Raw genomic sequence first — 25,272 nt, forward strand, 5'->3', positions numbered from 1 at the left:
GCTCAAATGGAATAAACTGTTACTCATCCATCATTGATGATCACACACATTTGGTTTTTGGTGGACACATCATCTGAATCATGGGTAATAATCCAGGTACATGTACTGCTCTACTGGCACCTCCACCTCTTAGACATTTATCTCCAAGAAAATCTCCTCAAATGAGACAATCCTACATTTCGGTGCTGGTAATATCCGTTTATGAAATATTTCAACTCTGCTGTTTCTCAGTTGTTCTTTCTCTGTAACACTTATATGAAGGCAGGTATTACAGGGGGAGGCAGAAAAACGACAGGCTCTTCCTTGCTCATAAATCAAATTCCCACCATTGCTCCTCTAGTGCTTCCATTTAAGGGAACACTCTCAGATTAGAAAGAACATTAAGCCTCTTATGAGAACACTTTAGATTTATTATCACAAGATGTCTGTTATCTCTATTACCGAAGATAGTATGGATGTCATCCCTGATGAAAAATCCAGCATTAACCACCATGGATTCCATGCTGGTTTATGCTGGCATAGTGCTGGTTTATGCTATTCCTTAACAGTATCATAACCCTACCCCACTAAATACAGAAACCCTTTTGATTTCTAACTTAACAGAACATTAAACATTACTGTCACTTTTGATCAATTTTATGCATCCTCGCTGAATAAATGTATTCATTTATTTCCAAAAACCTTTGGATGGTACTGTAATTTAATAAGACGTTTTTCATCTTTAGACCAAACCTGGGTCTTCAGGGAACAAAGCTTAAATCCCTTCTGGCTAGCATGCTTCCATAATGTTTAGGCATTAGCTCAGAAGGTGGAGAGTAGGTGGTCTTTTGTGGCTGTTTAAACACATTTGACCACGTGCTTTTCGACTGCTTCTGGAATCGGTCAAAAGTGGACAAGCCCAAAACGTTTTTGTCGGGTCTCGGGTCTGATCACCTGTCCTTGTGCTTGTGTTGGTGCGTGGCTTTGTTTTGACAGCTTGCCATGTGCTTGCCAAAATCTTGCCATGTGTCTCCGCCCCTACCTGTGCCTGCTCGTTAGCTCTCTCTCACACCTGGTCCTTGTTCTCCTCGTTACTAGTTCCCTTTATAGCCCCGCGTGTGTCTCTGTCCTTTGTCAGACAGTTATGGTTGATACCGCTTTTCTGACTGCCAGTGGCCGTATCTGTAATCCTGTCGTGTCCCGTCTCTTCCCGTATCATTCAGGCTCCAGTGCTAGTGGCTGCAAGTTCCCTCGCCTCTCTCCGGTGCTCTTTGTGGACACGCACATCCTTCCCGTCTGGTGACGGTGGTCTGGATTGGAGAGCAGCCTTTCCTGGTGGTGCCGATTGCCGCGGTCACTGCTTTTTCTGACCCACAAACAGTTTTCTTTGATTTCTCAGTTGTTTTCTGTTCAATAAATCTTCTGTTTGCACCCACATCTGAAACCCGCCTATTATCCTGAGAGAACAGTCTGACCAACGATGGATTCAGCTGGATCCGACATGCTCCATTCTGCTCTTGTTCAGCAAGGGGTTTTGCTGGGCCAGCACTCCAACCAGATCAACACTACTGCTCAGGAAGTGGACACGCTGAATGCCCGAGTTGCGGAGCTGCTTTTACGGGTCGATGAACTTGCAGGAGGCGGCTAATCGGGCACCCGCTCCTCGTGCAGCTATTCCTCCTGAACCCGAACATGACATCATTAATCTCTTGCTCCGTGTTGAGGGGCGTCTCAAACGCCACCATCAGCACCGTCTGTCTACTGCTCCGTGAGGCCACCTAGAGTCCTCCTCGCAGGAGGCCACAAGTTCAGTGTCTGCTGAAGCTGAGCCGATGCAGCTGGGTTGGCTTCGATTAACGCCACAGCAGAAACAGGAGCGTTTAACCCAAGGATTATGCTTGTATTGTGGCAAGCCGGGCCATTTTGTTCTTCAGTGTCCATTAAAAGCCAAGGCCCACCAGTGAATCCAGGGGTCTTGGTGGGCGCTTCAGCTCTCCAGCCACATGCACTCAGATGCCGTTTCAGCTCGCCTTCCGGGGGGAGGTCCACTCGGGCAAAGCGCTTATAGACTCAGCCGCTGAGGGTAATTTCCTGGACTCTGCCTCTGCTCGCGAATGGAATATTCCCACCATTCTCTTGGCTGAACCCATTGTAGCATGGTCTCTGGCAGGTAGTCCCCTCACTACTATCACACACGTCACACCTCGTGTATGCCTATCACTTTCTGGTAACCATTGTGAGGAGATTGAACTGTTTGTTTTAGACTCTCCTAATGTGGTGTTGGTATTAGGTCATCCTCCTTGGTTGCGTAAACACAACCCGCAGGTTGACTGGGTCAATAATTCAATTTTAGCCTGGAGTCAGTCTTGTCACGTGTCTTGTTTAGGTGCTGTGTTGTCTCCTGTCTCTGTGTCTTGTGTTTCGCAGGTGGATCCTTCTGACCTTACCGGTGTCCCTGCGGAGTACCGTGATCTTCGGGTGGTTTTCAGTAGGTCTCAGGCCAACTCACTTCCTCCGCATCGTCCCTACGACTGTGCCATTGAGCTCCTCCCGGGCACTTCTCCGCCTAAGGGTCGTCTTTATTCCCTTTCTGGTCCCGAAAGAGAGGCTATGGATGAATATATTGGGGAGTCCCTTCAGGCTGGGCTCATCCGCCATTCCTCCTCTCCTGCCGGTGCAGGGTTTTTCTTTGTTCAGAAGAAAGACAGCTCCCTACGTCCTTGTATCGATTACAAAGGTTTGAATGACATTACCGTTAAGAACAGGTATCCCCTACCTTTAATGTCTTCTGCTTTTGAATTATTACAGGGAGCTCGGGTCTTCACCAAATTAGACCTCCGCAACGCCTACCATCTAGTGCGCATTCGGGAGGGGGATGAGTGGAAGACGGCATTCAACACACCATCGGGACACTATGAGTATCTGGTTCTTCCGTTTGGTCTTACCAATGCTCCAGCCGTCTTCCAAGGTCTCGTCAATAGCGTGTTGGGAGACATGATTAATCAATTCGTCTTTGTATATTTGGATGATATTCTTATCTTTTCTCCCTCTCTCCAAGCACACACCCAACATGTTAGACGGGTCCTCCAGCGTCTGTTAGAGAACCAACTGTTTGTCAAGGCGGAGAAGCACAAATTCCATGCCGAGTCTGTTACGTTCCTTGGCCACATCCTGGGGGATCAAGCCTGATCCAGCCAAGATAGAAGCTGTCGCTAAGTGGCCAGTCCCTGACTCTCGTAAGGCTTTTCAGCGCTTCCTGGGTTTTGCCAACTTCTACCGCCGTTAGATCAGGAATTTTGGTCAGATTGCTGCACCCCTCACTGCATTAACCTCCACCAAGGTGGCCTTCAGCTGGAACCATGTTGCTCAGGTAGTCTTTGATAACCTTAAGTCCTGATTTATCTCTGTTCCAGATCCAGAGGCCCAGTTTATTGTTGAGGTTGATGCATCTGATGTCGGGGTTGGCGCAGTTCTATCTCAGCGTTCCCTCCGTGATGGGAAGGTGCATCCATGTTCTTTCATCTCTCATCGTCTCAGCCCTGCAGAACATAACTACGACATTGGCAACAGAGAGCTGCTGGCGGTGAGATTGGCTCTGGGTGAGTGGTGGCACTGGTTGGAGGGGTCGGCGCAGTCCTTCTTGGTCTGGACGGACCACAAGAATTAAGAATATATCTATTTGGCCAAGAGGCTCAATTCGCGACAGGCCCGTTGGGCACTCTTCTTTGGCCGGTTAAACTTCACGCTCTTGTACTTGCCAGGGTCCAAGAACATTAAGCCCAATGCTCTCTCGCATTAGTTTGATGCCCTGGAGGGAGAGCCTGCGGCTAATGCCATTCTCCCTGAAGGGGTGGTGGTCCGGGCGCTCTCCTGGGGTATTGAACGGCGAGTGGAGGAGGCCAGTCGAGGGGTGCAAGTGCCCGAGGAGTGTCCTGCGGGTAGGTTGTTTGTGTCGGCTGCGCTGTGCTGAGGTCCTTCAGTGGGGTCATTCGTCCAGGTTGGTCTGCCATCCAGGGATTCAGGGAACGTTGTCTGCCATCTGTCAGCGTTTCTGGTGGCCCTCTCTGGCCACAGATGTCAGACAGTTAGTTTGGTTTGGCCTGCCCCACTTGTGCTCAATGTAAACCGGTTAACCGGCCTTCTGATGGTCTGCTTCGCCCCCTTTCCCATTCCCTCTCATCCCTGGTCACACATCGCCCTTGACTTTGTCTCCGGGCTTCCTCCCTCGAAGGGGAACACGGTCAATCTCATGGTGGTGGATCGGTTCTCAAAAGGAGACCATTTTTTCCCCTCCCTAAAGTGCCCTCCGCCCGGGAGACTCCATGGTTTGCCGGTTGATGTGGTTTCTGATAGGGGTCCTCAGTTTGCCTCACAGTTTTGGAGTGAATTTTGTAGACAGATCGGGGCCTCTGCAAGTCTGTCTTCTGGTTTTCACCCTCAGACCAATGGGCAATGTGAGCGGGTCAACCAGGATCTGGAAAGAATGCTCCGCTGTCTGACATCCAATAACCCGAGTTCATGGTGCCAACGGCTCTCTTGGATTATGTACGCCCGTAATTCCCTCCCGATGGCGGCTTCAGGTATGTCCCCCTTTGAGTGTTCTGTGGGTTATAAGCCTCCTCTGTTTCCTTTACAGGAACTTGATGCTGCGGTCGCGTCTGCCCTGGCTTTCGTCCAGCATTGCCGTCACACCTGGAGGAGGGTCAGAGGGGTTTTGGCCCAAACCTCTAGATGAACCAAGGCAGCAGCCGATCGCTACCTCTCCTCCTATCGTACTATTCCTCCACCCCCTAGGCTTGTGGATGGCTCTCCTACCTACACGGTTAGGAGGATACTCGACGAGTGGCGTCGAGGTAGAGGGTTTCAGTATCTTGTGGACTGGGAGGGATATGGTCCAGGGGAGAGGTGCTGGGTGCCATCCCGGGATATTTTGGATCGCTCGTTGATCGAGGACTTCTGTCGGGGACGAGGTGAGCCTCCTCCTGGGGCACCGGGGGTCTCGGGTCGGATCACCTGTCCTTGTGCTTGTGTTGGTGCGTGGCTTTGTTTTGACAGCTTGCCATGTGCTTGTGTCTCCGCCCCTACCCGTGCCTGCTCGTTAGCTCTCTCTCACACCTGGTCCTTGTTCTCCTCATTATTAGTTCCCTTTATAGCCCCGTGTGTGTCTCTGTCCTTTGTCAGACTGTTATGGTTGATACCGCTTTTCTGACTGCCAGTGTCCGTATCTGTACTCCTGTCATGTTCCGTCTCTTCCCGTATCATTCAGGCTCCAGTGCTCGTGGCTGCAAGTTCCCTCGCCTCTCTCCGGTGCTCTTTGTGGACACGTACATCCTTCCCGTCTGGTGGCGGTGGTCTGGATTGGAGAGCAGCCTTTCCTGGTGGTGCCGATTGTCGCGGTCACTGCTTTTTCTGACCCACGAACTGTTTTCTTTGATTCCTCAGTTGTTTTGTTGTTTTCTGTTCAATAAATCTTCTGTTTGCACCCACATCGGAATCCCACCTATTATCCTGACAGTTTTGGACCCCATTTAAATCTGTATTTAGCTTCATCCACTTGTGATCCAATGGACCAAAGCATACAGCAACAGAGCCACAGATAAAATGGTTTACTAGAACTCTTGCTTATATGAAAAATGTTTAAACTAATGTCATCTTTAAAAAATGTTGCATGGTTTCAAAGCAACTCACAATGCGGCTTTCACTGAATTGATTTGTTTTGTTAGATTGACTGGCAGCAATAACAGGAACCTTTAGTATATTAAAAATGTTAAGATGACGAACTGCATGGGAGAAACTGCAGAGTTGCAGGTCATGAAATGAAAAGTCGTAATTAACTGATTGGGTTTAGACAGAACAATTAAGACTTTATTAATGCTCACTGAGTGTGGTAATGAATTCAATAAAAGAACAGCATCATTAATTCTGCCATTGAGTCGTAGCTGCACAAGCTGTGTGTTTTTAAGACATCAGCAAGAAGCAGATTTACAAAGGTCACTTTTGATCCTCAAAATTTAGTCATTGCACTGATTCCCAGCATCACATACACTGTTCTCTCAAAAAAAGTGAACATCATCTGCTGAGCTAAAGCTGTGTGTTTAAATAGAGAACTTTCATGTGATAGAAACATAATCATGACATGGTAATGACTCACTTAAAAGTAGGCTACATAAAAAATATTTAAAAAATTCTCCTCTTGCAAGCGAAATTTATGGATACATATATGGACACTTTCAGTTTATAACTGTAGTGTCCGTTGTCCAACTGAACTAAATGTTTTTTTATTTCAATTTTTTTTTTTTAAACAGTGCTGTGGTGAGCATGTAATGTAATCCTGTACTGCCTAACACGGTAATGTAAGACTGAAAAAACTAGTAGATGCCGAAATGTCTGAATGAGGAACAAGGACTCTCTGAGAAAATAAAGGAAATTAACATCTGAACTGTCCCTCACATACCACTGGAGACGCAAGTCTCACCTCACTATCAGCTAATCTCCATCTTTCCCTGTTGACCCCCTCTCCCCCAATTCCTTCCCTCTCTCATGCTGAGATCACTGAAAATACACCCAGAATCTCTATATTACAATGTCAATCCACATGATACACTATTATATGCGTTTGATATCGTTTGAAATGTCTCAGTGCGACTGGTACAAAGATCTCATCCCCACAGAAGTTAACCAAAAGATATGTTTTAAGAGTTTAGAGATATCTTGGGTCCTATTTTAACGATCTGAAATGCAAGTGTCAAAGCGAGAAGCGCAAGTTACTTTGTGGGCGGGTCTCAGCGCTGTTGCTATTTTCCTGGCGGGATAAATGGCTCTTGCGCCCGGCACAAATCTAAAATGGGTTGGTCTTAAGTAGTTTCATTATTCATAGGTGTGGTTTGGGCGTAACGTGAATAAACCAATCACAGCGTCATCCAACATTCCCTTTAAAAGCAGGTGCGCAAGTTCCATTATGGATTGCTATTATTATGGCGTATTTACCAGGTGCACACCAGGAGCGGTTCACTACAATTAGCCTGAATAATTTGGAAGCTAGATTTATGCCTATTTTTTCACATCTTCGTGGCACACCACAATGATTTCCGTCATCTCATGTGTTAATATTTTTTTAGTGTAACAATTTATGATTTGCAAAAATAACTGTTGCATCTGTGTAGATTACATGAGCAAAGTGTATGCGCGTTGTGCACGCTATACATTATGGTCAAGCATGCGCCCTTAAAATAGCATAATGAACAATGCGCAACGTGCCACTGACTTTAGACTAGGTTTTGTTTTGGCGCAATTGTTTAATGGAACAGCTAAATAGTACCAGGGATTGTTTGCGCCGGAACACGCCTCCTTTTTTGCGGGGAGGGAGCGCAAGTTCATTCACTAGTTTAGCGACGTGCTTCTGTGGAGGAAAAAGGAAAAGTGCGCTTTGCGCGGGTGCAAAATAGGAATGACACATGCGTCGGTGTACAAAGTCAATTGCGCTGGGTGCAAGATAGGGCCCCTTGTCTTAGTATGGTTGGTGTGGTTTTCAGCCATTTGGCCTTTGCATCAATACAAGTCTTGATTAATGCAAATTCCCATTGTGAACTCGTGTTTACACTTGAAAGAGTCAGTGCATTTGTTTCTGGGTATTTAAGGGAATGTTGCAAAGAGCTCAGGGCTTGATTCTGTAGTCAGGTCAGCCCGTAATGCTGGACGTTTTGAAGATAGCCAGCATTATGTAGTTTTCAGAAGTCAGGTATACATTTCATTCTTTACTTCAGAGTATTTGATGTTATATATGAATTGGGCTACCATTTAATTGATTATGTAATTGGCATTATACATTTACCTGACTGTTAATAAATTGTTACACTTTGATTGATTTTGACTTGCTCTGGAATTATTCAGGTTACAAATGGGCATAATTTCAACAAAGGGTTAAAATAAATAATTAAATGTGTACTTAAACTATTAAATATATGACCAAATAACCAATTGACATTCAAACCTAAATTCTAAATTATGATTAAATGGAGTCAGATAACGAGGAATTGGAATAAAATCCCTTTGCCCCGCTGATCGTTAGCCTCCATTGGGACGATTTGGTCGGGCTTACAGTAACAACAGTAACACTGACTATAGCTGCAAGCCTAATCCTATGATGAATCAAAATCCCCACAACCAAACCTTAATATAACCTTACATTTATATCTACGTTCTGTAGCTCAAAACTATCATGTATGAGCTATTCTAGAACTTCAGTCTTAACTTCCAACCTGAAATTAACTGTTGTGCCTAAGATAAATATTTATTGCTTCAAAACTGAAGTTTGATTTTTTAGGAGGCTGACATCTAGATTAATCTGAGCTTTTTATGCACGCTCAGATGAAGGACGAGGACGAAGGCCCCCTAAACAGGATCTATTGGAACCCTAACAGGTCACAGGAGACCTGGAAGAAATTAACAAACATGTTTGGTACGATCCATATAGCTAATGTAAAATCTGTTATGGTACGTGGTTGAGACAATCAGACAGAGATGTGTGAGATGACATGGTAAGATTATCCCTGTGAACACAGCAGATGGCAGTCGTGTTGCAATGTTTCTCAAGCTCATTTCAGATAGAGCTTATCTTAGAATCCACTGAAAGCCTCCTATTTTGCCGTGGCTCTGCTGGGCCTCAGCTCTGACCGCAATGAGAGTCTGTATTTGTGTGGCTGTCAGTGCCAATGACCTTCACACTGAGTGCCTGTGGCACTGCCTTCACAAATCTGTCTAAAAGACAACAACAAGCCTTTAAATCAAGTCTTAGTGTTTGCTCCATCTAAAGCACCTTTGTTTTTATTATTCCTGCAGACACTCTGGAAATTTCTACCTCAATGCTGATGCTGATCCTTCTAGCAGCATCATATTCACCTGATATCTCTCATGCTGTGCTTCTGCTGCTTCTCTCATGATCCTCCTGATGCATCTCAAAATGCTCTGAAAAACACTGAAAAATGGATACCTAAACCATGCTTCATGTGGTAGCATCTAAAATGAATTGATTTTCATAGAATAAAAAAAAAGAGAGATCAACCTCAACCTTTAAAAAAAAGATCAACCTTGTTGGTGGGTTACACCAACTAATCTAAAATGAAAAGGCTAAGATCATGTAGAAATACCTTTTTAACGTAACAATTGCAGGTTAACACTTTTTCCAGTGCAGTTCTGACATAAATATAGATTTAAAATACAATAATAATAATAATAATAATAATAATAGTAACAGTTTACGGTAAGGTACATGAATGATCTTGAATTCATGCATGACTTATGCATTACTACATGCATTAATATCTCATGAATCATGAGGAATTCACTGTCAGGGTTCTGTCACTTCGGTCTAGGTTAGCGTACTCTTGGATTTGTGACAGAGCCCTGACACTGTTTGTGTTGTTTCCTGTCTTCAGAGTTGTTTTGTGTTTGGAGTGTGTTGTTCAGATCCCGGCACTTCGGTCCAGTCTGGTTTCGGTTTTGCGTCGGGATTTGGACATTCATGCCCCGAGTGTTTGTCTTTTGTTGTGAGCGCACAGTATGAGTATTTGCTTGGTCTTGTCATGTGAGCATCCGTTTTTTTTCTGTGCTTTCATGTTTTTAGGTTTTGTGTGAACATGCAGCTAATGAGTTTTCGTTAGCTGCATGTTCATGTCACATTTGGTGTGAGCACATGTCTGTCATGTGTTTGTTTGTCCCATGTGCTCTCATGTCGATAGTCTAACCCCGCCCACCTTGTTTCCTGATTATTGGTTTATTTGCCCCACCTATCTTCTCTCCTTACCCTCTTTTGTCCGCTCCCTATTTAACCTTGTGTTTGCAGTCCTGTGGTGGATCGTCATATGGACCTCATGTTTCCCTGCTAGTCAAAGTCAAGTCAAGTCAAGTCAATTCAAGTCTTGTTTTTCCCCCTTGGGGTAGTTTTTGTTTATCTTGTTTTATTTGATTTAATAAAGTCTATTCTTCCTGCAAAGTGAGTCCTCGCGCCTTTCCCTTCAACAAACCCTGACACTAACTGGAGTTCAAAGTCTTTCATTCATGATTCATGGATGAACAACACCTTAATTAAAACATTAACTAATATGGTTACATCATCATGAATTATGGTGTATTACACAAGATCATAATGCTTTCTATGTTCACAAAAAAACAACAACACATTGATCTTTATAGATGGATAAAGCTATGGTTATGGTACATGAATCATCAAGAATTCATGCACGAAAAAAGCATTAATTCATGTAATTTCACAAATATGCCATTCTTAATAACACATTGTTCATTGTCTAGTGTTTCTAAGGACCAATTCACCACTTTAGTTGAGGGGCCACGCACATGATTGAATCATGAGAAGCTAATGCTTAGTTAATGATGACAACATATTTGAATGTCAACAGAATTCATGTGCTATGTGCTGTGATTGGCCAATTTGGAAGTCTGACCTGCAGGCTACTATGAAGAAGATATGAACATGCTTAAAACTTTAGTTAATCACATTAATTGATATACTGGTCTTGCCTGTGCATACAGTAATGTGGATTTTTGTATATTCCTTTAATAATTCACGAGTACACACTAGGTTTTGTTTTGGCGCAATTGTTTAATGGAACAGCAAAATAGCACCAGGGATTGTTTGCGCCGGAACACGCCTCCTTGTTTGCGGGGAAGGAGCGCAAGTTCATTCACTAGTTTAGCGACGTGCTTCTGTGGAGGGAAAAGGAAAAGCGCGCTTTGCGCGGGTGCCACTTACATTAGCTACATTAAATAGAGTAAAGGTTATTTGTATTTGGCGTCCTGTCCGGGGAGGGCTCCCAGCACTGAATTTTGGCCCGAACTCAGAATAGCCTATTAATAAGGTTAATTATCTGAATGTGCTCCTCCCGATAAACAAAATAAATAAAACATAATTTCAAGTAGCCTTACATGTCTGAATTAGACCAATGTTTTTTGTGAACATTGGTCTAATTATTGGTCAGATTATTGAATTTAATTTAATTTCCATAACTGTTTATTTCACACCAACATAATTAATTGTTCTGCATCTGCAACTCCGGTCCCGGACTTTTTTTATATTTACTGTTGCACTAAAATCCAAAAGTGAAGAATTTATGTTATTTATTACTTGATTGTTCAAGCTACCTCACAGAAGTGCTCTGTTTGTTAGAGTTGTTGAATGTTAAAATAAGGTGAATAAAATAAAAAATAAGGAACATCCTGGTTCGTTTATTCGCACTTCTTTATTCTTTTTTTATGTATTATAGAAGTATCGGATCGGGACTCGGTATCGGCAGATACTCAAAATCAAATGACTCGGACTCGGACTCTGGGGCAAAATAACCTGATCGGGACATCCCTAATTACCATTACTATAAACTATACTTACATTGAATGTCACTGAAACGTATGGCATACAGTAAGCATTAGCAAACATCATAACACCCTAAAAAAAACAAAACCACACAGATCCCTTAAAGCCACTAACTAAACAACAACTAAGCAACCGCTTAAACACCTAAAACACCACCCAGAACACCATTGCAACCATAAAGAAAATGTTGGTTCAAATGACCCAATTCCGATTTTTTTCCACTCATGTGGCACAGTTCGGATGACATGTGAACGTGTAAGCAATAAAACAACGCATGAATTCCGATCTCCCCAGTTCGGATTCAGCCTCACTCATATGTGGTAATAAATCTGATATGAATCAGATGCGTGCAATTGCGTCTGCCATGTAGCCTAAGCGGTCAAATTGGATATTCCCCAGTAAATGCAAGTCTTCCGTCATTGAAAAAAAGGACGAAGGCGAATAACGTCAACTCAGGTGGACACGAACTGCGATCAAAGGCTAGTGTTGCCAATACCACAGTTTTGAGTTGCAATTTGGCGGGTTTTGTTGTGAAAACCTGGCAACCCTGTCAAGGGCTCTCCTCTTTTTGTCCGCCTTACGAGAGAAATGTTTTGCTGACCTTTAAAGATGTGTGGGTAAAGTGCAGACAGAAAACATTGTATAATTTTGTCTGCGTCCATTGCATATCGCACCGGTTTACTTCCTTTCACTGGTTAAGAGCGTCTTGGTCGGTTTCACCAGTGTAAATGGAAATATCGGATACAGGTCGCTTTAAAAGATGATGTAAGCGGGTCGTCCAAAAAAATCTGATATTGTCACTAAATCGGAATTGTGCATCAAGACGTCACCATATCTTAAGCCACTTGAATTGTTGTGGTGTCTGTTATTTCACCATACATTGGTGAAGTTTTTTCATAGGTAGTGATACTAGGGGTGTTCCAGGTTATTTAGAGGTTATCCGATTCCCGACTCCCACTGTAGGAGTCTATGGAAACGATTCCTCAAATCCATTTTATTTACATGAAAACAGGGTCAGAAATATGACAAAATTGCCACTTTAATCGTGACTGTACAAATAAGTCTAATTTAGCGATGAGTGGCTATCAACGTTTCTACCTAGCTGTTGCTGATACCTTATTTTACAGAGGAAAAAGTCACAAAAAAAGCTATCGAGTGATGGCACTAAACGCACATGATCATTGTCTTAAAAGGTGAGTTAAAGATAGGCTATAAATACTCAAATAAATAAAATAATGTACACTTATTTATATGTTTATTCTTGATGTGGGTTGTTTATTATTTACAGTTAGTTTAATGATTAGGAACACAAGGTTAACCATAGAAAAACAAATCTATATGTATTGCATTAATATGCCATCAATTAAACTAAAGTTAGCATGGAGGAAGCCTATGTATAATGATAAACTAAAGTTGCTGTGACTGTTTTCTACTTCTAAAGCAAGCAAATAAATGTGTGTGACTAAGTTTCTGCAACAGCTATCTGACGCTGTGTATTACATCAGTGTCTGAATTCCTCCCTTCATTTCATTCACTCCTTACTTAGAGTGCAGTGCACTCAACTGCCATCCACTATAGGGATTAGAGAAACAGTTAACAAGAGAGCGATTACTGACCCTGCAACAGAGTCGACACGAGAGTCGATTCCTGTGCTGTAGCCCCAAACTCTGGGGCTATTCAGAGTCAAGGAATCGACTCTTTTGGAGCTGACTCACCATCACTAGTATAAACAGGATGGTTTTTGTTGCCTCGCAAGGTCAACACATACATTCAGCAGGTTTTACAAAGTACTAGCCTTTGAAGTACATCAGAAAGCCAAAATCCAAAATAATTCCAAATGTGGTGTTTGTTTTTTTTAGGTACCAAAGTCATCTGCAGGACCTAACTCTTCTACAGACACTTTTTTGTGAAGTTGAACCACTCGTGCTTATCTTTTTACTCTTATAGTTCTTGCCCCTTATTGGTTTAACTCTGTGTGTCAAATATAAAAAACTCAGGAAGCAAACATTCAGTGACTACATGAATGCTTGTTACCATATGTGATAGTCCTTAATCTAATCACAGTTTTTGCAATCTGAAAATCACACCCTTTCAAATCACAATTTCAGTTTAAAGGCGATTAATCGTGCAGCCCTACTGACAACCCAGAACCCCTTAGCAAATGCTTAGTAACACCCTAGAACACCAAACCAACCACTTAGCAATGTTGGAACAAGTATGCTAAGCTATGGTTAATATATTTTGTTTATAAACCTTAAATTTAAGACATTGTAGCTGTGCCTGCCTTCAATCACATGGTGTGAGATGTAAAGCGATCATAGGTAGGTGATGTTGATGTCTGACTGTCATTTCAAGGCTAGATGGGCCACAGCTTTCAGTTTAACCAAGAGGAGCCTGCACTCCATTTTCTCACTGCAGCTCGGTTCTCCACTCAGAAGACAACATAGTTTTATCTTTGTGTAGAAAGCAATAGTCTATGGAGAATAAATTAATGTGCAAGTCATTTATCTTGCTAATTTAAATGTGAGCTCGGCCTGAGCAAGGCTGCATGTGTAAATTCACACCGTGTGAGGGTTTGGGCTATCCGTCGGTTTAGAGTTACAGCTTTCATTTCCTTAAAACCCTTGAAGCAGAGCTGTGATGATGAATGCCACCGTTGTTCAATGACATTGATCAATAGAAGAGATTTTTTAATTATTTTGCTGGCTTCACAGCTTGAAAGATTACAGCAAAATAAAACAGGCTTTGATCTTTGGATCTCTGGGCTAAAAGCAGAGATGTATTTTGGGTAATTTGAGATAGTATGAATAGTGGGTTGTTTTGGGTAGTTTTGTTAGATAATGTTTGTGTATTTTCGCCTGACTGCATATGTGTTAGAGTGTGAGTCAGTGTGCGTTTGCCTGTCCGCCTGCACATCTGAGAATCTGTGAGTGTTTGTGGCTGCCTGCCCATCCACTGTGTGCAAGAGTGTTTTTATTTTTGTGAGGTGCAAATACTGTGAAATTCTGTCTCAGTGCTCTGTCACACCACGGATAATGGCTGAAGAATAGACCATGCTCAACTGACTACAGACACACACAAAAAAGACTAGGGAGCTACTGACTCTGAAGCCAAATTTATTTTTTAGTTGACTATTGCTAGATAAAGATGGTTGTTCAGTCAGTTGAAAACTTAGTAACAGCTCTTGTCTGAATCTGATTGTCTGAATTAAAAGGCTAACACAGGATTGGATAATAAAGAATGATTTGTTCCTGAGCTTGCACTGTGTTCATTGTTTTGACATGAGACGAAGTCAGAGAATCTGTTAAAACATTGGCCCCACTGTATTAAATCCCTATTTTTTATCGGAGTGTCTATTCACACTAATTGCAAATAGCACTAGCTCTGCCTAACAATGCCTGGCTGTGCCAAACAAGATTTTTTTAAAACACCCGTTGTTCAACATCCTGCGCAATCAGTAAAGCGTATGCATGGCTAATGGATCGTTGTTTTGTCACGATTGGATACAGGTTTGAATTCACCTTTTGCAGAGCTTGCTCTTCTCTCATTTCTCATCAAAAATCACGACGGAAAGAAAATGTTCTTAATGTGGAAATAAAGTGCTTAATAAAATGTTTAATTATAATAAAAGCATTTATTGGGTAGGGTTAGGGATAGGTATAGGTGTAGGGAGGGCTTTTAGTGTTCCTTTAAGGCTGCATCCACTTAATAATTTAAATAAAAATAATAGTTCACACTCTGTTATTATTGCATCCTGTTAATGTACAACAATACTGAGGTAGTGTTAATTTTGTCAGACGAGACAAGACGAAATATGTTTCTTCAACGACCTTTTTTTCGATGACTAACACGATAGGATGATGAGACTGCACCAATGTCCAAAAACGCTGACTAAGATTAAAATAACATGCATTATTGTTGACGAAAAAGACGAGACTAAAAAAATAAGATAAAATCACTCTTCATTTTCGTCAACAATCGTCTCTACTTTTTCATCACAAGATCAGAGTTGTTAAAGGAACTGTATGTAAGAAATGTATTTCAATTAATCATAAAATGGCCCTGATATATCACTAGACATTATCCCTTTAAGAAATCATGTTCATTTCAAATACTTATATCACTGACAACAGTAGTCCGGCCAGGATTTGGTCATTTAAAAGTTGTTGTTGCAGCCCTCAACTGATGATGATGTTGACATGTTGTGTTTTGGATTGAAGCTCCACCCTCCACCTATCTACCAATCACGAAGTCAGTAGTGTTTTGGCATCCGGGTGGCCAGATCTGCTCTAGTTACCAAAGCTGCAGCTAGAAACGTTCCTGCTGGATCCTGTAGCCTATCTGGCAGCCTCAAGTCAAAGGGGAGGGGGAGAGGGGATACACCGCTCTACAGTCATTTGAAACTGATTGCAGTACCCGTTTTGGCCACAATCTTACATACACTTCCTTTAGGCCTTCAAAATATTCTGAAAGATTTTGTGCTCAAGCACAGGTTTCACACAATTTAAAGCGATACTCCACCACTTTTTCATAATAAACTGTTATTCCCTTAACTAAGACGAGTTGACACATACCTCTCTCATCTGAGTGTGTGCACTTAATCGCTCTGATGCGCGGTGATGATCTGATAGCATTAAACTTAGCCCACTAAGCCCAGTTCATTCACTATGGTACCAAACAGAGATCAAGTTGGAAGCGACCAAACACCTCCACGTTTTCTCTAATTAAATACAGTTACACGAATATTTGAACGATCAAGTATGGTGAAATATAAATAAAACGTGGCGCTTTTCTAAGCGGGTTTAAAAGGAGAACTACTAATGTATGACGGAATAGCACTTCTCAGAGTACTTCAAATACGAGTCGAAGTACTCTTAAAAGTGCTATTTACAAAGTAGTTCTCCTTTTAAACCCGCTTAGAAAAGCGCAACGTTTTATTTTGTGTCACCATACTTGATCGTTCAACTATTTGTGTAACTGTATTTAAATAGAGAAAATGTGGAGGTGTTTGGTCGCTTCTAACTTGATCTCTGTTTGGTACCATAGTGAATGAACTGGGCTTAGTGGGCTAAGCTAAATGCTATCAGATCGTCACCGCGCATCAGAGCGATAAAGTGCACTAACTCAGACGAGAGAGGTATGTATCAACTAGTCTTAGTTAAGGGAATAACATAGTTTAATATGAAAAAACGGTGGACTATCTCTTTAATCTACCTGAATAAATTAAGTAAAATTCCCAAATTATTTAGTCTTATAGCACATGATTAATTTAATATTATTAGTGGAATGTGTCAACTTTTTTAATTTACGTTGACTTTTTTTAAAAATTATAAATTAGAGTAAATGTAAATTACCTGTTTATATTTGACTTTGAGTTATGTTATACAATTAATAGACTGTTCGCTGTTAGCACAATTAGAAACAAATTAGCAAAGTTCACATGGTCGTAAGTATTCAGACCCTTCCTTGAGATGGTTCTACACCATCATTTGAGTCCAGCTGTGTTTGATTGTACTGATTGTACTTGATTAGGAAAGCCACACACCTGCCTATATAAGCTTGCAGAGCTCACAGTGCATGTCAGAGCAAATGAGAATCATGAGGTCAAAAGAACTGCCTGAAGAGCTCAGAGACAGAATTGTGGCAAGGCACAGATCTGGCCAAGATTACAAAACTATTTCTGCTGGCCTCCATAATCCTTAAATGGAAGATGTTTGGGACAACCAGAACCCCTCCTAGAGCTGGCCGTCTGGGCAAACTGAACTATCGGGGGAGAAGAGTCTTGGTGAGAGAGGTAAAGAAGAACCCAAAGATCACTGTGGCTGAGCTCCAGAGATGCAGTCGGGAGATGGGAGAAAGTTGTAGAAAGTCAACCATCACTGCAGCCCTCCACCAGTCGGGGCTTCATGGCAGAGTGGCCCGATGGAAGCCTCTCCTCAGTGCAAGACAAATAAAAGTTTAATAACAAACACCTGAAGGACTCCAAGATGGTGAGAAATAAGATTCTCTGGTCTGATGAGACCAATAAATAACTTTTTGGCCTTGATTCTAATTGGTATGCGTGGAGAAAAATATTAGTCCCAACAGTGAAGCATGGTGGTGGTGGCAGCATCATGCTGTGGGGGTGTTTTTCAGCAGCAGGGACAAGACGACTGGTTGCAATCGATGAAAATGAAAACCTTCTCCAGAGTGCTCAAGACCTCAAACTGGGCCGAAGGTTCACCTTTTAACAAGACAATGACCACAAGCACACAGCTAAAATACTGAAGGAGTGGCTTCACAATACTCTGTAGCTGTTCTTTGATGGCCAAGTCAGAGCCCTGACTTAAACCCAATTGAGCATCTCCGGAGAGACCTGAAAATGGCCGTCCACCAACGTTTACCATCTAACCGGACAGATATGGAGAGGATCTGCAAGGAGAAATGGCAGAGGATCCCCAAATCCAGCAGGTGTGAAAACCTGTTGCATCTTTCCCCAAAAGACTCATGACTGTATTAGATCAAAAGGGTGCTTCTACTAAATACTGAACAAAGGGTCTGAATACTTAGGACCATGTGATATTTCAGTTTTTCTTTTTTAATAAATCTGCAAAAATGTCAATTATTCTTTGTTTTTCTGTCAATATGGGGTGCTGCTGTGTGTACATTAATTATATATTTTTTACTTAAATGATTTTAGCAAATGGCTACAATATAACAAAGAGTGAAACATTTAAGGGGGCCTGAATACTTTCCGGGTACCACTGTATATGGATTTCTTTGATTTAAAATCCTTGATTTAAAAATTTCAATTCTGCTTCCTTTAATTAAAATTCGAATTGTAATTCTAAATCCTATTTTTGACATAAATTGAAATTCAAGAATTGAATTAGAATTCAGGAGTCATTCTCAATTCAATTCTGAATTGTGCTCAAGCCTGGTTAATAAAATCTAGTTGCTATTTACAATTGGTGTAAATAGCATCTATCGCTATTTGCACAGTGTGAATAGCAACTAGATTATATTTACACTTAGTGCAAATAGCTGCTGCCTTTTTTATTCCATTGTTTTATTCAGCTGCGTCTACAGAAAATGATCTCTGACCATGTAGCACTAGAAACATTGGTGCTTTAATCCAGGTCTCTTTCTGCTCTGTGCCAAACCACATACCACCATTTGCTTTATGTCTCAACACAGTCTTCTTTTCAGTTGTGCTGTGCTCAGGTAAAACTATAGAGTCAGAGCATGATTAAAAACGAATCTGTACGTCACAACGTCCAGATAAATGTACTACAATAGAAGCAGCCCAACAAATGTCTGATTTATCTCTCTCTGACGCTAGCACAAATAACACACTGCCACAAATAACACAATGCTCTCTGCCTCTTAAAACAAACTGGATAAAACTAAATAAACATCAAGTGCAGCTGAACGAGTTATTGAATGTGGCAGAACCAATTTGGATGAGAGCAAATATGCCTGTCATACTCTCATAGTTAGAAATTATCAGCAATCTACATAGAAATTATACTCTGCAATGTACGGTCCCAAAGAATTTTTGGACGCTTAAGCCACAATATATACTACAAATTATGGGCTCTATATCGCCATCTGTGGTTGTGAGCATTTCCCTCCAAATCAGACCAACAGCTTTGAATATAAAACATCACTGAAGGTTTATGCAAAGCAATAACCCATTTACTATTAACCAAGTAGTAGTATTTAGTTTATTTCTAACTAAATATTAAGTGAAAATTCTTCTAAAGCGTAGTTTTAAAAATGTGTTATAAAACAACAAATTGTAACACCAAAAATCAACAGATATAACAACATGTTCCACTAACAGTTGACAGACCAAAAAGGTTTTGAGTAGCATATCTGTCCACTGACTGGGAAAGAGATTTGGATAAAAGTTTTTCTAAACCAACAAGTGCACATAAGCTCTGGCAGATCCCGAGGATATTTGGCAGTCAGACAGGAACGATCATGTTTACAAGAGTCTACCACATGGAGCCATATAAAGTCCTTATATGTCCCACTCACCCATCAGTGTCCTGGAAGTTGACGTTCACCTTCTTGGCAGAGCCCAGCAACTCTAAAGAAAAACGAGAGGGAAAGAAGGATAAGTATTTTTTCAAAAGCAACAATAGTACACTGTGGGAGTAAGGACATTTCACAGCATGTTCTTTTATACTAGGGTTTTATACATTTTGAGATAAGTGCATCTGATTTAAGGCTTGGGATTTTCTATTTGCATTGGAAAATTTTCTATTTTAGGATTGCCATTTTTGAGGGCCTGTGAGTAAGCAACTTGGAGTATGCACTAGAATACTGAGAGTGTACTAGAGCTGCATTACCAGCAGTGAAAATTACACACCCTGTACCTAAAACAACTTCCAAGTGAAAACACCTTGAGATAAGACTATGATCATTTTTGGTACATAATCAATTATTGAAATGTACACTTTTACACAAACATCATATATCTTCATAGTTTGGCTGTACAAATTAGAGAGGAGGAACAACAGGATAATCATTCTTAGCTATGTGGGCCAGAACTATTGTTTAGTACTGTCAGTTACCCATACATCCTTGTCACACACAGAAAATCAAATATATTACTGTCATTTGAGGTTTTACACCATGACCAATTTTTAGTTTGCATTCAAATGGACCTGCTAACAAGTGGATGGCAAACTGTCCTGTTTCCTAGCAGACATGGGGAAGAATGCTATGCCTGTCTCCAGGGGCCGTTCACTACATCACTTCCCCTAACAGCAGCACAGCCATAAAGAGACTCTTTGGTGGACTGAATATGTTGTCACATTTTCTTCCATCCATAAATCACATATGCTTCACTTACAGCACCAACAGGGGACGAGGATGCAGATTTAAAGGAAGAATTCCGTCACCTTGTGTAATGGTGCTCAAAAACTGCACCTATGAGACTTAATCAGGCACAAATAAATCCCCATGTGTGTTTAAAAAAAAAAGGATTAAATATTAATATTTTCAAAATAGCATTAAATAAATTGTAAATGCTATAAATATGCAAATCTTATCCAATCCTAGCCGTGGGCGTTTACTTCTAAGTCTCGAGTGCGGCATGTCCATCAAAACCGAGTGTTCTGGCGAGAGCCTAGAAACCAGTGTAGAAAATAGCCTATTACTTATTAGTAATGATGTTTTTAATGTAAAAAACACACAAACGTCATTAGTTGACCTCAGACAACAGTATAACATTTTTTAAAAAGCCAGTTCCTGACATCTTTAAGTTAGAACAAAATGTATCAATTGTGTTGCTTTAGCGCATTTTAACCAAGAAATTTGAAAAAGCAGCGATTCACTGTAGATTCAATATTATCCCATAACAGATTTAAATAAACTCTTATAACCAATAAATTAATATCTGTTTGTCTGTGGCCCAAGATGCTGGGTTAAGGCCCGTTCACGCCAAGAACAATGACTATGAAGATAACTATATTATAGTGTCCAAACCAGCGAACAATATCATTTTGTTTATTCTAAGCGTGTGCTTGTCTGCAGCTTTAAATCTCAAGCTTGTTACAGCAGGATGGATTCTGATTGGCTGTCAATGTTTTTATCATTCATCAGCTGGAACTACTATTACTTACAATCAAAACATATATAAAGACAAGTATTAGGCCCCAAAAAGTTCTTTCAAAACATTCTACCAAATTACTCAACACGGTAATAATAATGGCTCAACCAATGGCATGCATTTGAGATGGGCTGTTTGATCAACCAAAGGTAGACAGGAGGAATGTTCAATGTCCAACTGTCCATTCATCCAAACATTAGGATGTAGGTGATATAATCTTTAACACCTTGTAAAGGGCTTCTATTTGGCTTATAATATGAGCGGTGGAATTTGGAAGCAGATCAGAATATGCCAGATGAGGTCTGTATTCCATCTGGAGTGGAGCGGCTCGCAGCCATCTACATCAGTCAGCCTGAATACAGGGCTGTTTTCAACAACTGCTGCTCATAGTGACAGAGAACATCTGTGTGTCTTTTTCTGCTCTTTAACTCTTTCACCTCTAAGGCCTGGCCTGATGTGTCCAAACAGAGCAGAGTGGGAACTGATATTAAAGAAAACACAGTGATGTAGTAAGTCACCAGTACATGACTGGCTGTGTTTATGAGGAAACAAATGTGCTTCTATTTCAAGATGAAAAGGTTATAGTAGAGGAGAATATGCTGCTGCTTTTGTGCTCTCGCTCTCGGATGGTCTGTTTCTCAACCTTTTGGCTTTTGGAATGAGACCATTTGAATGAAAGGTATTGTATGTTAGAACTAATACCAATAATGGCAACGTGAAAAGTGCAGACGTATGGATTCTATTTTCACATCTTTTATCAATTATTCAGTTGTTTAAATCAATAGGACGGCCTATTACGGATGTCTATTTTGTTTTTAAATTGTGGGAAATAGTGGTTTATGTTGCCTTTGAGTGAATAAAAAAATAATATGGTAAGAGTTTAATGTTTCTGAAAGAAGTAATCTTATACTTGCCAGTGCTGCATTTATTTGCTCAAAACCAGTAAAACAGTAATATTCTGAAATATTATTGAACTTTACGATATATTTACTGATAAATGATGATAAAAACTCTGCCTAACTTCTCTCAGGATTGTTTTGTATATATTTCCTTCAGATCTTTTTATAGTGCCCACAGTTAACCCGCTGAATAGTCTGGTCATTAAAACTGAAACAAAAGATTACATCACACTGACACTCAGAGCAGAGACAGAACTGGGTTGCTTTGTTGTATGAAAACATTTAGAGGTACAAATATGAGCCTGGAGATGTTCGCTCTGGGGACAAGAGGAGGAGTTTTGCCTCTTTGTAAAAATTAATGAGCCCACAACAAATAGGGCTCATATAAAGACTCAGCATGTACTATTATAGTCTACAAGAGGTAAACAACAGCTGTCAACCCTGAATACATTCCCCCCAAATGACAACAGCACTCTCACACCTAAAATGACACCTAAAATAAGTTTCACAGAATCACACTGGCTATTACATTTGCCTTTGGACTGAGAAGATATGCAGTCGTAGTCTAAAGGACTACGAGATGACATCCATTTGTTGCTTTGTGCTAAAATATCGGAGTGGACAAAAGAGACAAAAGCTCTAATGTAAAACTACTCTAGCTGACTACAGGACTAGAGACAGCAACAAAGAAAGAAACAGCGAATTCTACCCAGCCACGATTAAATCTGCATATCCACTGTTTCCAGACAGAAGAATGTTATGAGATGTAGTGGAAAAGGTTCCCTGTGACTCATCGCTCTCTGAAGACCATGCGAAGTAAGACAAGTGTGGCGTACTCGGTGATGCCCAAAAAAGACAGGGTGAGGTGTCACGGAAAGGTTTAGGGTTCAAAGGTTTTGTAGAGACGAGCTCGAGAGGCAACGATTCAAATGCATTGAGGGTTCTGGATGCCAGATGAAGAACAGTAAGGAAATGTGTTACAGCAAGAATGCATCTTATAGATCTGCGGCTGTACTCTCTAAATCTGAAATAGACTGTGAAAATGCCTGAAACTTTCCTGAAACATTGAAATAAGTATTGTGCTTATGCTGCCAAAAGTCTACTAAGCCTTCTCAGTAGTAGTAGTGTACCACAGAAATGTACTGTTTTTTTCCAGGTGTGTTTCCCTAACAACAAGGTAGGCTACTGTTTACAGTGACTGGTTTACTCTAGCATGGTTATACACTAAATATCAGATTCTCTTTACCTGTGTTTATCTAGTTCACTTCGTTTGTTCCTTGTATATAAAGGATTAGTTCACTTCAAAATGAAAATGTTCGGATAATTTACTCACCCCCATCTCATCTAAGTTGTTCATGTCTTTCTTTATTCAGTCAAAAAGAAAATATGTTTTTTTGAGGAAAACATTTCAGGATTTTTCTCCACATAATGTACTTCAATGGCAACCAAGGTTGAAAGTCCAAACAATGCAGTTTTAAAGTGCTTTGAAGGGCTTCAGAGGCTTTGCGCGATCCCACCTGAAGAATAGGTCTTATGTAATTTTTAAAAATAATTACAAATTATACACTTTTTAACATAAATCGCTCATCTTGCACTGCTCTGCAGCTTGCCATGGATTACGTAATCACGTTGGAAAGGTAATGCTAGACATAGGCAGAAGTACTGCCCCTGTACAAAGCGCACATGCAAAACTTTTTTTTTAAAGGGTGTTTATAGCAGGGCTCCTTCAACAGCAATGGTTAAAGCTCAGAATCAGAATGAAACTCTGAATACTAAGCACTGAATCTGTCCTACCACAGCTGAACAGACTGTGACATTAACACAATATGTGCATGGGGACTAATTTCATTTTGAACTGTTCCAAGAGGTTTAACTAAGGCTTAAATTTGACAGACCATGTTTACAAACAAAAGAACAGTACTCATGACCTATACTCTGTGACAAATTGTATGTACGGTAGCCATGGGCATGAGGAAACATTGTGACACATCTGGAATAACTTTAGTAGTCAGCCACAACAGAGTGACTCACAGCTGGGCATCATGAATAAACGTAATGTATGCAAAAATGATTTCAAAGACTGCAAACCCCAATTTTATGCAGAATTCGGGATTTAGAAAAATGTTAACTGGTGTTACAATAATTAAAACTGTGAGGTAATATTTTACCTTTTTTTCTTTTTTAGTTTTAGTTTTAGGGTACATCTTAAAAATGCAACAAAATACCAAAAAATATTTGAAATGTTTTTTCGGACAAGGTGTCATTCTATGGTACTTGAAGTGCTATTTTTATGTTATTTTCAAAATGTCTACATTTTAAATCAACTTGTCACTTATAACATGCATTTGGGAATTCAATATGTATCAGCCATCGTCTCACACTTGTAATGAGAAACACTTATGAACTGGCGCTTGTCAACAAAAGAGAATTAAAATTACCCCATGATTTACTCAGCCTCAAGCAAGGCATAGTTATATTAAAAAATGTCCTGGACTACTGGCTAATCCAAGCTTTTTAATGACAGCCATAAATATGATGCCCAAAAAAGTGCATCGATCATAAACGTAATCCACACGACTCCGGGAGTGTAAGTGTTTGGATCTGCGAGAGAGGATACACTTCCTGTGTAATTTGAATACGGAAGGTGGTCCGCTAGAAGCTAGATATTTTACTGATATTTTTCTTAGTATTCTATCATTTTCATGTTTGGGTGAACTACCCCTTTAAGGGCTCCCGTGGGCTGTTCGACAAAATAAAAGCTTTTATTCTTTAACTTTTGAAAATGAAGAAATTAAGACAGCAAATTTAATACTGTATTTTTATATTTTTGCTGTAAAATAAAATAATTATCATATTTTTCTTAAATGATACTTTAATAATACAAAAATTACAGTAAAATATTACAGTGAAATATTTAATTTTAAAAAATCGTTGTATTTAGTATTATTATTGTTATTATTATTGTTAAGACATTTTTAACATTTTTATAATAATACATTTTTTATAATAACAATCACATTTTTGGCCGAAACTGTGTAGCCCTACAAACAAGCACAGAAAACCTGGACCTTTTCTTCCATGTAAATTTCCCCAAAATGTATACACAAAAGGCTCTATCAGTAGTCTTTTGTCAACTTTATTTTATAATTACCAGCCACTAATCTGAAAATTGTTGTTAACCAGCAGTAAGGCCAATACCTCAGAATCCCCTCATATAGCAAAACAAAAAAAAACTGTAATGGTGCAAGTTAGTGGTCTTCATAAGCATAAACAAAAGTGCTTTAAAATCTTTCAGTGAAAAAAAAGAAAAGAAAAAAAGAGGCTGATCATAAAGCTACATTTGCATTGGCTTGCCAACATTGATTGGTGTCTCTGGTCTTGGGGAAATTGGCCTACTAAGCAAACAA

General features: G+C 40.4%; 1 protein-coding gene across 13 annotated transcripts in view; it reads right to left on the reverse strand.

The window, feature by feature from the left end:
- The window catches only part of caskin1 (CASK interacting protein 1), a 131,960-nt gene that overhangs the window by 45,279 nt on the left and 61,409 nt on the right, over positions 1-25,272 (reverse strand). For all 13 annotated transcript variants that reach the window (XM_067418447.1, XM_067418499.1, XM_067418435.1 and 10 more), the window contains exon 2: positions 19,388-19,439. In XM_067418447.1, the coding sequence (XP_067274548.1) occupies positions 19,388-19,439 (52 nt within the window). The remainder of the gene's footprint in view (positions 1-19,387; positions 19,440-25,272) is intronic.

Source organism: Pseudorasbora parva, chromosome 2, assembly GCF_024679245.1.
Source record: "Pseudorasbora parva isolate DD20220531a chromosome 2, ASM2467924v1, whole genome shotgun sequence".
Taxonomy (NCBI): domain Eukaryota; kingdom Metazoa; phylum Chordata; class Actinopteri; order Cypriniformes; family Gobionidae; genus Pseudorasbora; species Pseudorasbora parva.